Source organism: Salarias fasciatus, chromosome 20 (genome assembly GCF_902148845.1).
Source record: "Salarias fasciatus chromosome 20, fSalaFa1.1, whole genome shotgun sequence".
In the NCBI taxonomy this organism is placed as follows: domain Eukaryota; kingdom Metazoa; phylum Chordata; class Actinopteri; order Blenniiformes; family Blenniidae; genus Salarias; species Salarias fasciatus.
In genome coordinates this window covers 31677144-31693796 of record NC_043764.1, presented here as the reverse complement: position 1 = coordinate 31693796, position 16653 = coordinate 31677144, and the positions used below count along the sequence as shown (strand labels likewise).

General features: G+C 50.2%; 1 protein-coding gene across 3 annotated transcripts; it reads left to right on the top strand.

The window, feature by feature from the left end:
- Positions 1 to 847: 847 nt before the first annotated feature.
- adnpb (activity-dependent neuroprotector homeobox b) lies at positions 848 to 16155 on the top strand. Of its 3 annotated transcripts, none has more exons than XM_030118996.1 (4): positions 848 to 1339; positions 10412 to 10524; positions 11978 to 12070; positions 12168 to 16155. In XM_030118996.1, the coding sequence occupies exons 2-4, from the start codon at positions 10417 to 10419 to the stop codon at positions 15207 to 15209; spliced, it is 3243 nt and encodes a 1080-aa protein (XP_029974856.1). In that variant the 5' UTR covers positions 848 to 1339; positions 10412 to 10416; the 3' UTR covers positions 15210 to 16155. The 3 variants fall into 3 exon arrangements, with proteins under 3 accessions (XP_029974856.1, XP_029974855.1, XP_029974854.1); XM_030118995.1 differs by having other exon boundaries at positions 10408 to 10524; XM_030118994.1 differs by having other exon boundaries at positions 10323 to 10524.
- The last annotated feature ends 498 nt before the right edge of the window (positions 16156 to 16653 follow it).

Here is a 16653-nt window from a genome sequence, read left to right as displayed (position 1 = left end):
GAACCTGAACCAGAACCAGAACCAGAACCAGAACCTGAACCAGAGCCAGAGCCAGAGCCAGAGCTCCTTCAGTAGTCCAAGCCATGGAAGGTTCCCTGGTGACAGACCATCATGAGGGGGGGTCAAAGGTCACGCAGTAACCTCACTCCACAACACTGAGCTGGTCCAGGGACATGGGGGGCAGCGCAGCGCCACCTACTGACACCACACACTCATCACACTGCACAACAGAGCTGAGGCACTGAGTGCATCCGCAGGGGAGGGGGGGGGGGGGGGGGGGGGGGGGGGGGGGGGAGCAGGAGGCATTGGGGAGGGGGAGGACCGGGAGGGGGAGGGTAGAAGGAAGGGGTGCATGAAGAGGAGGAGGAGGCATGGGGGAGGGGTGCCGGAGGGAGGGAGGAGGGGTGAGGGGAAGAGGAGGAGGTGCTGGAGGGGAGGGGAGGGGGCATAGAGGGAGGGAGGGAGGGAGGAGGAGAAGCTGGGGCTGGAGGGAGGAAGGGGGGGTGAGGAGCAGGAGGCTGGAGGGAGGAGGAAGGAGAGAGGAGGTGCAACAGAGGGGGGGGGGCAGGAAGTGAAGGAGGAGCAGGGGGAGGTGGGGGGGCGCCAGATGTAACCTCAGTAGCGCATGCGCATCAGTCACCAGGACACACACACACACACACACACACACACACGCACACGCACACACACACACGCACACACACACCCTCGCCCTCGCCCTCCAGGAGGACGCCCGCTGCCGGTGTGTGTCCGCCACTGCTCCCCGGTTGTTTACCCCTCAGAGTCGAACTCGGGTCCCGGAGAGGGAGCAGGCCCCCTGCTGGGATCGACATTATTAGTGGACATTTTAGAGCTTGATTGGACGGAGTGAGGACAGTCCAATCAGCGGCCCGGGCCGGGGCCTCACAATGAGATTATTTATGCTAATCAAGCAGATGTCACTTCCGCCCTTTTATTTGCGCCATTTTGGATCCAGCAGCGGCGGCGGCGGCGGCTCGGGGCTGGATGTGTATTGTCTGTCAGCGGGGAGCGGAGCGGAGCAGCCGGCGGCCGGAGCGGCTTCATGTGACGGGTAGCTGCGGCGGTCGGTGAGCCTCGCTCCGGGGATGGCGCTGTCCTGAAGCCCGGGGCTTTGTGCTGCTAGCGGAGAGCGGAGAGCCGAGCCCCGGTCGGACGGGCTCTCCGGACGGAGCGGAGAGCTTCTCCCGTGTCGCCCCACAAAGCCAGCTGTCACCGGGACGGATATCCTCCCCGCCGGGGGACCGGACGAAGCGCCCGGCGTCCTCGGACATCCCGACGGGACTCTTCTCTGCCGGACGGGAGCCGCTGGAGACGGCAGGTAAAGTTCGCCGTCATAACGGTCGGAGGAGCGTCCTTCCCCCGCCTGGAGCTCCGCGGAGCCCGCAGCGGCGGCGGCGGCGGGTCCCGCTGCTGGCGCGGCTGGCCTGGCCGAGCCCGGCGCCCGGTCCCACCGTGGAGGGGACGGCGGCACCGTGTCCCGGGCCGGGGCTGCCTCTCGGAGGGGGCTCCCCCCGGAACCAGCCTCTCACAGGCGTCAGTGTGGAGCGGTGTTGTTGGAGGAGTTGACTAGCTTAGCATGCTAGCTTAGCGCCGTGCCCCCCCCCCCCCCCCCCCCCTTCAGACACCCACCCGGGGTCTGCCAACCCCCCACGACAGAGGTCTACCCGGGTTCAGCATCCCCCTGCTTTAGAGATCCCCCAGGGTTCTGTGCCCCCCACATTACAGATCCCCAGCGGGTCCTCGGGTCTCCCTGTCCTGCCAGATGTTCAGCAGAGGTGCTGATCTGAGGCTCTCTGCCAGGTGATGATCCAGGTGAAGCTGGGGGGGGGGGGCTCTCCAGGCTCCTGTCCCTGATAGAGTTTAGGATCACCTTCATCCACACAGCTGCCCCCCCCCCCCCCTCTTTCCATCCAACTCCAAGTTGATCAGGACTCACGTGTTGTTTGAGCCCCTCATGCTGGGTGAGGAAGATGATGGTGGGGTGGCTGTGGTCCCTCAGCTGGGAGTGAGCAGGTGAGGACCGGAGGACTGAGGGAGCAGGGACAGCAGTGGCTGAAGGTCTGAAGGCCTTATGTTCTCTCTCTCTGAACCCCCCCCCCCCCCCCAACTGTAGGAGGAAACCTGTTTTCTGCCAGCTGAGCAGAGCAGCCTCTCCTCCTCTCCCTCCCTCTCCTCCCACTCAGCTTCTCCTTGGTTTTTTTTCTTCTTCTCTCTGTCCTGTTCTCTCTCCCCCTCCCACTCCATCGCCCCCTCTTTCTCTCACCCCTCATCCATTTTCTCTTCCCCGCCTCCCCCTCCCCTCCCCTCCCCTCCCCTCCCCTCCCCTCTGAGCCTGTCTGTTCGACCTCCTGCCTCCCCATCCCTCCCCCTCCCCTCCCCCTCCCCCTCCACTTCCGTCGCTCACTCTGTCCTCTCCTCCTCCCTCTTCGTCTCTCCCCTGCCTCCACCCTCTGCTGTTCACTCCCCCCCTCCCTTCCCATCCTCTTCCTCACAGCTCCCTCACCCACTCCAGCACTCACCCTCCTCTCTCTCTCCCTCGGTCCCTCCCCTTCCTCCTTTACACCCCCTTCCTCCCCTTCCCTCCACTGCAGACATATTGGAGAGGCTGCTGCTGACTCAATAGGAGGCGCCATTCTGTGATGGCATTGCAAACCGGGACAGGCAGAATGTAGGGAGGCTTACATAATGGAGGCTCTCTAGCGCCACCTACGAGCAGTGGACACGAAGGCAGAGAGGGGAAGTGGGGAGAGGCTGCATGTGTGTTTCACTTGAACATTTCCTCCTGAAGCAGGCCGGACGGCCCGCTGTCCCACGCGGCGTTCCAGCAGGGGAAACAAGCCGAGGTCTCCACAGGCATGCTTCTGGCCTGGGTTGTGCATTGTCACCTGGCTCCCGCTGTGTAGTTGTGCTTCAGTGACCTTTGACCTCAGCTTTGGTTTGGACAGGTGCATTGACCCGGCCAGTTGGGCAGTGTATCAGTAGTCCTGGTAATCAGTGACTGTGTGTGAGACGAATCCCGGTGATGACCAGCAGAACGTGAGTCAGCTGGGACCCGCAGCCAGACCGCTGCAGGGTGAACCGGATTCACGTCTCCTCCGCTCCTGTTGGTTTGTTTGGTTTTTCTCTGACATAACTGTTATTATGACTGACCTGCCAGAACAAATGCCGCTCTTTAATAACCTTTTACGACTTTATTATTGGTTACATACACTCGGAGTAACCTTAACTTCAGCTCAAGCTATGCGGCTTGTTTTTTGTTGTTGTTGTTGTTGTTTTTTTTTTAAGCTGAAACACTCCGGGCCGAGAAACAAAAGCCTCGTCAGTTTCATGTTCAGATATCCGTTAGCTGCTACTGTTCCCGGCGTCTTCTCACGCTGATGCTCTGCTGCATCGCTGTTGTAACTGAGAGGAGGAGGAGGAATTGTGTTCAAACTGCCACTTTATTCAAGGTACAGTCAGTCACAGTAACTCTCGGCATGTTGTTCGACTCGGTTCTCGTCACACTGTCACTCTCTCTCCACAATCTCCCAACAAAAAATAAAACAATTTAGGTTAAGATTAAATCATCAAAGTTCCAGCCCTCAAAAATACAACACAAGATCCTTTTCCTGTGTAGCTGTTCACTTGAACGGTTGAGCAGAGGTGACAACAGATTGAGTTTTGGAATCAACTCATGTAGAATGGAATACACTTTATTTATCTCACAGTGGAGAAATTTACAGTAACAGAGCTCACTTTGTGCTGACTTTGCCGGTACTTTAAAGGGGCTGTATCATGCAAAATTCACTTTTTGTATGTTTTAACCTTGTTATATAGTTATGTACTCACCAAAAACACCCCAAAGCATTTTTTTTCCTTCATGCCTGTGTGTTTGAGCTTTCCTCGTTGTTGTGCTGCTCAGAGAGGCAGCCCCTCCCGCACCGTGAAAACGCTCTGTTTCCCATGTTCACGTCACACGGTGAAGACGGCTCCCCTGAGCCCCCCTCCCGCAGGCCCTCGGCAATCAGCGTTGCTGCTTTTTGTAACTACGATTCCGGAGATTAACTTTAACCATCGTCTGAAAGCAGGGCCAGGGTGGGGTTGAAATTCAACCCGGGAGCTTCGTTTGGAGACGTGTTTTATCCGATAATATGAAGAGCCGGGGGTGGGATCCGCCGGCCGGCCCCACAATAGACCACACCGGCCATTCGGGAAACCTCCCGAACCTCCCGATGGGCACCCCCCCCCTGTCTGAAAGCAACAATCGAGCAAGAGTCTGAAGGGTCTGCGCTTGGTGAGTTTCTAACAGGGAAAGACGTTTTCGCGTGTATTTGCGTGTAGAGAAGCTAGAGCTAAAGAGCTAAAGCTAGCCAGCGTATTTGTTTTGAAGCTCTGATTGGTTGAAGTACGCTGTCAGTCAAAGTCCACAGGGGGAGAGGCGGGATTTTCAGTGAAACAGAGCGTTTTCTCTTCCGGGTTTCAGAATTAGCCCCAGAAAATCTTTTATTTCACACAAAATGACTTTAACTTCGCGCCAAAAATAAACTATTACTATGTTAATGCCATTTCTAGGGTTTGGACGAGCTAAAAAAGCATGATACAGCCCCTTTAAATGTTTTGGCAGCATTAACCCAATATTTATTGAGATGTTTCCAGAAATGTTTGGTTTCTCTACAGTCATGTTGAATAGAAGTTTAGCCGTAAAGGTCTAAATGAAGCTCTTCAGCTGCATTCAAACGACTGGAAATTGCATCTCTTGAAGTTGTCCTGCAGGTCTAAAGAGGAAATATCCAAACATCGTGCTCTGTACTAGGGACTAAAATCTACATGTTAGCTGGAATTCATGTGGATTTCCCTGGTAGAAAGTTATTTTTCAGCCCAATGACAAGGCTCTGTGACCTCTGACGTTTCATAGACCTGTCATTCTACATTAGCTGTCCGTTCAAATGGAGCTTTTTTCCATGCTTGGTGCAGAGTGGCAGCATTTGAACGCATCTAAAGCTGGAGTTGGAGCATGACACTCTGACAGAAACACATGGAGGGGTTATCAGTCTCTAAACTCGTATCTTTTCTGTTGGTCTGGCTAAAGCAAGTTCTGAGATTTACTTTAGAACCCAAAATGCAAAGCAGCAATGCAAACCCACTGAAGCAGAGCTGAGGGTCACCACCAGCACCGCCTCTGCAGCGAACACTCTCCACCAGGGAGCTTCACAGACTGTCCTCCAGACACCAAATGATGAGCTGATTATTCTGCACAGCGGTGGTTCGTTCCAGGCTCCAAACCTCTGTGATGTTTACAGTGACCCACCGCGATGTTTACAGTGACCCACCACAAAGTTTACAGTGACCCACCGCGATGTTTACAGTGACCCACCACGATGTTTACAGTGACCCACCACAAAGTTTACAGTGACCCACCGCGATGTTTACAGTGACCCACCACAAAGTTTACAGTGATCCGCCGCAAAGTTTACCGTGACCCACCACGAAGTTTAGTGATCCGCCGCGAAGTTTACAGTGACCCGCCGCAGAGTTTACAGTGAAACGCCAGAGTTTACAAGTGACCTGCTGTAAAGTTTACAGTGACTGGCTGAAAAGTTTACACTTGACCCGCCACAAAGTTTACAGTGAAACGCCAGAGTTTACAAGTGACCTGCCGTAAAGTTTACACTGACCCGCCGCAGGGTTTCCTCTGACCTGCTGACCTCCCAAAACCTAAGACAAGAAATAACAGAACAGTCTTTGCCGTGTTTTCTGTTTTCCCATTAGAGATTTTTTAACAATGAAGAAAAAGTTCTGGGTGCACAAGAAAGAACGTCGGTAGAAACGTTTGCTCAGAAAAGCACCTCAAGTCTCTTGCATCTATCAGCAGGTCTGAGTTAAACTTTACCTAACACGAAAGCCCAGATAGCGAATACAACTGAATAGTCTTATCCTTTTCAGCCAACTTGAAAACTAACTTATACTAATCGTGGCTCAGTCAAACACGGTTTTCAAGCATTATGTGTGGGTCTTTATTGTAATCTAATGAGGTGTTTAGCCATGACTTATTTTAGAAGGTTAAAATATATTGCATGTCACTTAAGAGCTTTATGGTTTTATCGTCTAGTCGTACCATTGCCATCACAGTCGCCCCTGAAAGACAGCCAGGCAATCACACTCATGTCGGTAAGGTGGAGCTCGAGCCGATGGGACCGGACAAGGTTTTTGATCAGCTTTTGTTGAGGGAGGAAGTCCAGCAAGTCCACTCTGGCCGTATTATGACTGGTCCGTGTCACTGCTGCAGGGCTTGTGGTCCCATCTGTCCAGCTCAGTGGCTGAATACACACCCGTTATCGTACCATTTCACCACGGGCCAAGTGGTTTCCCCAACCACAGCAGTCTCCTCGTGACAGATCCTTTTCCATTTTCTCTCAGATCAGCATCAGACAGCAGACTAACTCCTGGACGTCTGCTGCAGCCATCAGTAGCAGTTCAGTGAAATCCTTCCTGGACAGTCGGAATCCAGTGATCAACTTCTGATCCTGTTGCTTGGATATTAGCTGATCCAGGCGGAGATCGTTGACACTTGCTCCAGCATCTGGCAACTCTCCCTGTATATATGTCAGAGTTGTATGAAGTTCTTCCAGACCTGGCTTGGGAAGGTATTTTTAACCCCATTGTACGGGGTTTAGCAGGAAGGTGCTGCTTTTGCTTGTTCCTTCCCTTGAATGGGACCGTCTGTCCATCTACAGCGAGCTTCTCACTCAGTGGGAGGGTTTTTAACGTTGGCATGAGGTGATCTACCAGTGACCGGGTCCTGAGTAGTGGGTCTGGATGATCCTGTGTTCATGTAGACATGTGAAGAAGCATGTTTGTGGTTTAGTCTGACCTTTTGTTGTCACTGTGTCACATGAAGCTTTGAGGTTTGGATTAGGCCTGGGTGATTATATGATCGTGATTGGTGATCACGATTAATTTCCAGTCGATCACGGTGATCAGCTGTGAGCACATTTACTGATCAGACATGGCAGAAATGTGCGTGACCACAGCCAATCACGGTCGACTTTTTCCAGCTCAACTTCCGCCTGTAAGTTGTCTGAGAAGTAAACAGAGATGAGCTGAACGTGGAGCTGAGGGCAGTGAAGCAGATGAAGTCAGCCATGCCTCGGCATTATCCTCTGAAGATGAGGCTGCTGCTGACAGGAAAGGCTGCTCCACGCCGCACCGCTGCTAGCACACCGCTGCTAGCTCGTCACCGATCCGCAAGGACTCTGGTCTTTTGAGTCCAGGAACTACTGGTGATACAGTTTAACTAACGATCGTTCAGTTCTTCTCTTTTACTGAAAATGACGCTGCATCGCATCATTGAACATATCACCACGTCTTGACGCCAACACTCTTCTTCTAACGACATGCAGAGAGCATGCAGCGCTGCAGCACCCTTCTTCTTCTGTGGTGTCTGTGTAAAATAATGTTGAACATGCAAACAGCACACCTAGTGGCATGAAGTGAAAATGCAGTCATGGCGTCGCCTGTGCGCCGTGAGGATCTCTCTGGGGTTACTCCAAATGTTTCAGAAACCAGAATATTTATCTTAACACGAATATTGACTGCATGTAAACGCAGCCAGTGTCGTCTTTTCAGGCCACTGCACCATACGAGCAACATTCTGAGAGGAGAAAAATGATTAATTTTGTCTATTTTTTTTATATTATTGTAGTTTTGCACCGTTACATTTTAAGTCTAATCTGTCCAATCTAGGTTATTTAAATTTTGTACATTTGATACAAGCATTAATGATGACAGCAGCATATTTAGCATCAGAACTTGAAAATAATGTTTACATTCTAAAGCACCTTCATTATCCCCAGGCGGTTTCTTTAGTTTTTTAATCTTTTATAGCAACAAAAATCCTCAGGGCTGTAAACTGTCACACTGTAACTAACGATCGTTCAGTTCTTCTCTTTTACTGAAAAAAATGGTGCATCGCAAGATTTTATTATCTTGGTGCTAGATTTTTTTTTTTTCCATTTACTGCACTGTTAAGTGAGATTGTTCTTATATTTTTCTGTTTATATTTAATTTGCATTGCTGTTTACTTGGTTTGTTCATAAAATGTTAAACTATTCTATAGTTCTAGTTTTCAGTGTAGATGCTTTAAAACTGCTTTAAAAAACAATATAACATATCGTGATTATAATCGAGATTGAATGATATGAAAAAAAAATTGTGATTTTTTTTTTTTTTTTTTTTTTTTTTTTTTGCCATATCGCCCAGCCCTAGTTTGGAAGCAGACTCTCATGCACGGATCAAACCCAGATGTTCTGTGACAAAAACGCATCACAACACATTTTAAAAAGACGTCGGCGTCGGGGGCAGGAATGCGGTTTGTTGCTCTGCTGTGGAGGTGAACCATGCATCCAAACCTCGGCTCAGTTCAAACTAAACAAATTAACCATCCTGAAAAAGTCTGGGTTGCTTTGTAATGTTGAAAACATTCAACCGGTTGTAGTAACTTGATACATTAAAGTCTATATGACTACTTTATTTTCCCAACATCAGAGTGCAGGTTATCTGGATTCTTGCCGTGGATCAGTAGTATGTATCAGAGAGAGGTGAAGTGTGAATATTCAGTGGACATGTAGATGAGACAGTGTTATCTCTCAGTGGGGAAGGATTCAGTCAGACTGATAAAAAACCTGACTGGATCAACTTCTTGCTTGTTTGTGCGAGCGCTGGCCTTGAGCATCCAGTGCTGCTGTCGGTTAGCTCCAGTGAAAAGAACTTGGCTCATGTAAGAGTTATGCTGATGAACTGCTGTTTTCTTCTCCAGTAAGTGAGCTGCAACGTTTTGATGGGGAAACAAACCGATGTCATTCAGTGTGAAGTCGTCTGACGCAGTGACGGCGACGGCCTCGTCTCTATAATGGCTTCACACTGACTATGTTTACATGCAGTCAATATTCGAGTTAAGGTCAATATTCCAGTTTCTGAAGCATTCTGAAAACCCCGTTGACATGCTTAAACAGACAGTTACCCCGTTTACAAGTCAGCGCATTCAATCGGGATCTCCCCATTCAGACCACGCCATGACTGCATTTGCACTTCATGCCACTAGGTGTGCTGTTTGCATGTTCAGCCTTATTTTACACAGACACCACAGAAGAAGAAGGGCTGCATGCTGCAGGCTCTCTCTGCATGTTGTGAGAAAAACAGTGTGAGCCGGCAAGACGTGGTGACATGTTCAATGATGCGATGCTCCGTTTTTTCAGTAAAAGAGAAGAACTGTATGATTGTTTCGCACATTTTATTTACTCAGTAGCAGTTAAACTCTGTCAAAAGTAGTTTGTGTAGTCAGAAGACCAAGATTCCTTGCGAATAGAACATGCACAGAGCAGTATTTAATGTCTCTTTCAACCAAGATATCCGGATGCGCGTTTGTATGATCAGAAATTCGGGTTTGAAAAGGAGTAACCCAGCGGTCTTTTTCTGGCTTTTAAAAACCCAAATATGAGCTTATTCGGGTTTTTGTGGGTGTTTACATGGCCATGCGCAACTGGGTTATTGCCAATATTCGGGTTTTAAAAGGGTTATTGCCTTCACGTAAACGTACCCACTGTTCTGTACTGAGGTTTCTCTCCGTTTTTCTAAAAGGTTCTTCCTGGAAATCATTGCTTGTTGCAGTCTTCTCACTGGCTGCTTAAACCCTGCTGGCAGCCGTGACTTTGAAAGTCCCGGCCTTTCTGGGATGCCCTGTTCTTCCCCAGTCGTGTTACTGATCCAAGCTGGATGTTCTTTTATCGAGGCGTCTTCGGGGTTAACCTGGCTTTTCTGTGCTGCAGTGCTGGTCCACATCTTACCAGGTAAACCGTCCATTCTTAGACGTTGGTTGGTGGACGGCTGGGGGAGCAGAGGGGAGACGGAGGTAGAGAACTGAGGAAGTTCTGCTCCAACGTCTCAACTGGAATCAAGACAAACTGATCAGAGTTCTGTCTACTTATATTAAGCCATGAATAAAGACTGTATAATCTCACCAAGCTATGCCAGCATTCCTTCCTGGATTTTTCTGAACAGTGTTGCTTTTAGCTTGAATGATGTTTGAGTTCTTCATATTTGTAGAGAATAATTCCTCCTCCATCATGTAAGCTGCTCTGCAGTGTTTCTCCATGATTGATTGGTCAGACGCTCCAAACTCCGCCCCTTTCATGTGCACGTGCAGTGATCGGGACTGGAAAACATTCCAATTAGCGCGTTGATTCACCCTCATTGATAAGAAAGCCGTAACTGTTTCTGCTGGAAGGGACCGAGAAGCCTAATCGTAATAATTCACATCTTTACAGACGTTACTGGAGATGAAGCCTTCTGACTCACTGCTGCACCCGTCCGACCCGTCTGACCCGCTCCATGCTGTGCTTCTCCGTCCAGGCAGGCAGAATGTTCCAGCTCCCCGTCAACAACCTGGGCAGTCTGCGCAAAGCCAGGAAAAATGTCAAGAGGGTCCTGGGAGACATCGGCCTGGAGTTCTGCAAGGACCACCTGGAGGTGAGGGTCTTCAGACGCGACCTCGGGGTCACGGCTCAGCTGCACACTCAGCACTCTTCCAGGTTGAAGCCCTCTTAGAGACGGCCGGCGTTCAGCACCGCGGTCCGCAGCGCTCGTACCTCAACATGTGGGAGGTGCTTATGAAAGGATTCATGTTCCCAGGCTGATTCTGACAGCAGGTTCACTCCTCCCCGCCTGTCAGCTGCACTATATGACCGATCACACAGCCAGTGTTCCACTGTTCTCCTGCACCGTCGATTCTCACCCTGCATGAAAACACATTTGTCCTGCTCCTCTACAACAGATCGTGTTTCACAACATTACGTCAATCCTCATGGCAACACAAAGGCACAAAAACGTGACTTTTACCGAGAAAGAAGAGCGGCTCACTCGTTCACGCCGGCCCCGGGGGAGAAAGAGCACTGTTATCGTTTGTTTATTTTTTGCAAATCAAGTCAGGATCAATTTGCTCAGCATTACCACTAATATCCTGCAGCTCCACTGAAATGTGGGAAATAGTGAAACCAGATCTTAAACAGTTTTATTTATTGAATGAGTTGACTTTAACTCAATTAAATTAGGCTAATGCAGCAAATTCCCTTGTTGTTTTAGCATTTTCTTTTCCAGACTACAAAAGATGCACTCAGAATTTCCCTTTGTCGTGTTTGCAGTAAATCTTTTGGGCTTCCCCTCATATTTTCCTGTATTAGTTTTATTTTGAGGGAAGTGAGGAGAAGCACAGCGGCCGTGTCTCACAGTGCTGCAGGAATCCGATATTAAACTTGTCAACAGGAGACTTGTTCCCTGTCATTTCAGAGACCATAGTGAGCTTTTCTAGTTTGATATGTGCGAGTTTGGAAGCCCGACTTTACATGGATTTAAAAAAAAAAAAAAAAAAAACAAAACAACCAGTCCATCTGTCTTTTCATTCTGTTGAGTGAAACGGTTCCTCCACCTCCATCTGCCCTGCTGCGCAGCTGAAGCTGGTGTCGGTTCAACTCGACAAATTGACCCTGGTCAAGGTTAAAGATTCAGTTTCCAGGTTCCATTTAAAGGTTTGGATTCAGTGAAAGAAGGGAACCGTTCCGTCTTTGCTCCTCTCGGGTGATGGAGGCCAGTGTGTAGTGAGAAGGGTCATTAGGTCATTGTGCGTTTTGCTGTTCATTTATTGACTCGGTATGTTTAAAAGAAATGTTGCATACAAGAGTGAAGCATCTCACTGCAGCTGAGTGGGGAAACAGTGTCACTGCTATGATTTTAATGTCATTTTTAAATGATCAAAGTGACTTGAGGCCCGGGGACTCTGCTGTCTTTGTTTTCCATAAACATGAATATCTGTCATTGCTGAACATGCGTACCTTCACTTCATCACTCTCGCACCACGCGATACCTTCCTTTTTCACAATTTATTAATTGGTAAATTCTGTTTTTTTGTTTTTTTCTTCGGTCGTAGGACTATAAAGACTTTACCCCTCCCGATGTGTATATAAAACACACCAGCTGGGAAGATGTGTGCATGTGGGAACCTTCGCATACCAAAGTCCAGGCAAGTGGAGCATGGATTTTTATCATTAATGAGCTTTGTTCATATCAGAAGTGTGAAGATATTTAACGTGTCTGTGCTTTGTTGTGTGTGTTTCCAGGACTATAGATCAAAACCTTTCTGCTGCTCTGGCTGTCTCTTTTCATCGAAGTACTTCTCTGCATATAAGAGCCACTTCCGCAACGTGCACAGCGAGGACTTTGAGAACAACATTCTGCTCAACTGCTCCTACTGCACTTACAATGGCAACAAGAAGACCCTGGAAACGCACATCAAGCTCTTCCACATGCCCAACAGCAGCGTGCGGCCGGGCCCCGGCGGGATGGCGGCGGGGGCCGGCGGGCTCGTGATGAAGGATGGCATGCTGAAACGGAGCAGTGACAACGTGGAGCAGGCAGTGTACTACTGCAAGAAGTGCACCTACAGGGACCCTCTGTACAACGTGGTGCGGAAGCACATCTACCGGGAACACTTCCAGCAAGTGGCCCAGCCCTACATCGTGAAGCCGGGAGAAAAGACGAACTCTCAGAATGGAATGGGAACGAATACGGAGGGTAACTCGAACAGTGTTACGAGTAACCAGATCCACTGTAAGAAGTGTCTGTTTGTCCCTCGGACATACGAGGCACTCGTTCAGCACGTCATTGAGGACCACGAGAGGATCGGCTACCAGGTCACTGCAATGATCGGACACACTAGCGTTGTAGTACCTCGTCCCAAGCCCATCGTCATGATGCCTCCTAAAAACCACGGAGACAAGACGATCATTGGAATGGGGCCTAAAGGGGCAGTAATGGCCACGACCCGAGGCCCCGGTTCTCAGCAGCTGGGGCGAGCTGGCATTCCATCAAAAGTTGGTTTTAATGCCCACAGCCTTCTCTCCGGGATCAAACATGACGCCATCGGTTTAAAAGCTGGTACTGCGACACCTTTCTCTATAGGCAGCCAGCAAGTGAGGGTTTCCCTACCAGGAAATGCCCAGGTTTCTATACCTCAGCAGTCGCATGCAGCAAAACAGCTCCTCTCTGGTGGCAGCCTGCGGGGCCCGGTCATGGTCGGCGCCTCGTCTTCGCTCAAATCTAACCCTCTGGGTTCACGTGTTCAGGCAGCAGCTACAACTGTAGCCTCGGTCACCGCCAAGAAAGGTGGCTCCTCAGTCCTGGGCACGTCCTACACCCAGAAGTGGAAGATCTGTACCATCTGCAATGAGCTGTTCCCAGAGAACGTGTACAGCTCTCACTTTGAGAAAGAGCACAAGGCGGAGAAGGTGCCTGCTGTGGCTAACTACATCATGAAGATCCATAACTTCACCAGCAAGTGTTTGTACTGCAACCGCTATCTCCCCAGTGATACACTGTTGAACCACATGCTGATCCACGGCCTGTCCTGCCCGCACTGCCGGGCGACCTTCAACGACGTGGAGAAGATGGTGGCCCACATGCGGCTGTCGCACCCGGACGAGAAGGTCGGCCCACGCACAGACTCTCCCTTGACCTTTGACCTCACTCTGCAGCAGGGCAATCCCAAAAACGTTCAGTTGATCGTCACTACATACAACATGAGAGACGCTCCCGAGGAGTCGGTGGCGTTTCACGCTCAGAACAACAACTCCGTGTCGTCGGCCTTGTCGGCCTCACTCATATCGGGCAAGCGGTTGATGCCCCAGCACCCGCCCAAAACGCCCTCGGGAGCCTCCGACGGGGCACTTGTCCGGAGCGCCCACCAGGCGTCCGTTCCTTATAAGAGGGATGTAGGAAAGACTCTGTGTCCCCTGTGCTTCTCCATCCTGAAGGGGCCCATCTCCGACTCGCTGGCCCACCATCTGAGAGAGAGGCACCAGGTCATCCAGACCGTTCACCCCGTCGAAAAGAAACTCACATACAAGTGTATTCACTGCTTGGGGGTGTATACGAGTAACATGACTGCCTCCACCATCACTCTCCACTTAGTGCACTGTCGGGGTGTTGGGAAGTCCCAGAATGGGCAGGACAGTCGGACGGGCCATTCCTCTCGAGTCGGCCAATCCCAGAGCAGTACTCTCAAACGGCCCGGCTTCGACAGCTCAGACACCAGCGCCCCAAAACGAAGGAGACCCGGGCCCCCGGGGGAAAGAGCCCACCCACGTGATATGAACGGTCCGTTTGGCTTTCATGAAGATCCCGACGACCCAGTTGTTCTGGCTCTAGACCCCAAAGGTCACGAAAGCCAGTCGTACGAATCCAGAAAGGGGTTCCTGACACGGTATTTCAATCTAGCACCGTATCCCACACAGCGGGAGGTAGAGAAGCTCGCCGCCAACCTCTGGCTCTGGAAGTCGGACATCTCCAGCCACTTCGTCAACAAGAGGAGGAAATGCGTCCAGGAGTGTGAAAGCCAGGGCGCCAGCGTCTTGTTGGGGTTCAGCATGAATGAGCTGAACGGCGTCTGCCACGAGCTGGCGTTCGACCCGAACGCAGCGTACGAAGCCAAACATAGCAAGAGGCGGACGTCCAGGGTGCGCCTGGGGCTGTCGGCGCAAGCTCTCCAGAGACACAGGGAGCTCCTGGCTGCTGGCGGGGGAGTGGCTCCTCGAGCGGACAGGAAGCGACCAGGGAACCCAGAAGGTTCGAAAGCCATCCTATCTCCCCAAAATCCCTCGAGAGACCAAACCCAGACAATCAACAGCACCTTGCTTCAGAAGTTTCCTCTGGACCTTTCTGAGCCCATCGCCATCGACTCTGACAGTGATGAAGACGATGGGCACCAACAGCAGGAGGGAGGGGCCCGTTCCCATGGTAACCGTCACGCTAGTGCTGCTACAGAGACGATGGACCCGAGGACTGACGCCAAAACAGTGTCAGATCCAGATGACATGTTAGATGAAGACGACGACGAGGAGGATGACGACGACGACGACGACGACGACGACGACGACGACGATGATGATGATGACGACGACGACGATGATGAGGATGATGACGATGATGATGATGAGGATGAAGACGAAGGTGCTCACGTGGAAAATGGCTACGGGCTGGTGGAGGGCCCAGCGGGAACCCCCCCGAAGGGGAGAGACTCTCTACCCATCATCATCCCCAAGTTCGTCCCGTCCTCGGCTCGGAGCAGCCGGGACGGGGCGCAGCTGGGCAAGCAGCAGGTCTGACCGCCGGACCCATCCACGCCAACCCACCTGCCTCGCCAAACCCCACGGACAATAAGGAGAGAACTTCTCACAAGCCATCCCCCTTCGACAGGTTCAGAGCAGCTAGGATCCGTTTGAAGATTCGTGAACAGAACTGTGACGTGGTTTTGCTTTCTGGGAGACGAGGTGCAGTGAAGTCACACCAAACACGCGTTTTGCCTTCTGTATACTTTCCTACATTACACGAGGGGTTATTAGCGCTGATCGAGCCGCTGGTTTCGAGGCTCAGCAGGTTTAGTTTGAAGGAGATGCCGACTGGAGGAGCTGTACGTTTTTCAGGTAGTTCTTCTGAGAAGGCCAGTGTAAATTTGTACAGTCTTTTAGACATGTTTGGACAGACGTTGCTGTACATGTACCCCTAAATATTTGCTATTACCTGTGTGTGTGTGAGGTAGCCTCATGTTCTACATTGGTATGCTTAACAGTAGGTGTCGCTTTGGTGGCTGGTATTTTCTTGTATGTTTTCTTTTTTTTCCTTTACTTTAGCAAATAGTTTCTCTTGCTAAATAACAAATCTATATATAAATGAAATAACTTTTGCTTTTGTTTTAATTAGATTTTATTTTTTTAAGTTGCTCATCATTTTAAATGATTCTTCACTAAGCTCTTGTGTTTTTCTTCAGTACGACGGAGCGTTTCATCCCCTTTTCGCAGCCTCACTGCTCTCTGGCTTCCACCGTTATTGTTCCTGCTTTCTTCTTTAACTCGATGTTTCTTTGCCTCCTCCGGACTGGACAGTGACCACCACACTGACATCCACAAACAGTGAAAGAAAGCCAGTTGTTTTTGGTTCTCTGAGAAGATAATTGTGTTAAATATGTGTTTTCCTGAAATGTGTGTATTTGTTTTCATTTTTCACTTAAAGCATTTCTGAACAATAAAGTGCTGTAATTGTGCTTCTCACAGAGCCTGTGGCTGGGGCCAGGTTCGTTTGTTCGCTCAGGATATGTGCACCCAACAATCACTGAGGTCCATATGAACATATAGGGTGCAACGTCTCTGGAGATTCCATGTAGATCTGCATTAATCAGACATAAAATGTGATTTAATGTGAGTCAAAGGTGTAAGAGACATGACGTACTCGGCCTAATGCCACAGAAATGTTGACATTTGATGTCTTAACATGTGCAATGCACACTTCGCTGAAACCATGACGACAAGACCAAATGAAGTCAGCCTTGAGCCACCAAAGCCAATTAAGTTTTTAATTGCTTTAGTAATAGTAATGAATCATGTTGAGTGAGACGGTAAAGAAGCTTGGTGCAGGTCTTCTGCAGCTTCACTGAGAACATGGTTCAGAGTCCAGAGTGTCCTGAAGAAGCCCTAACTAAGCTTCACTAAATAGAAGGTCTTAAAGCAGAGACTGGGAGCTGGTTCCACATGACAGGACCCTGGTAGCTGAAAG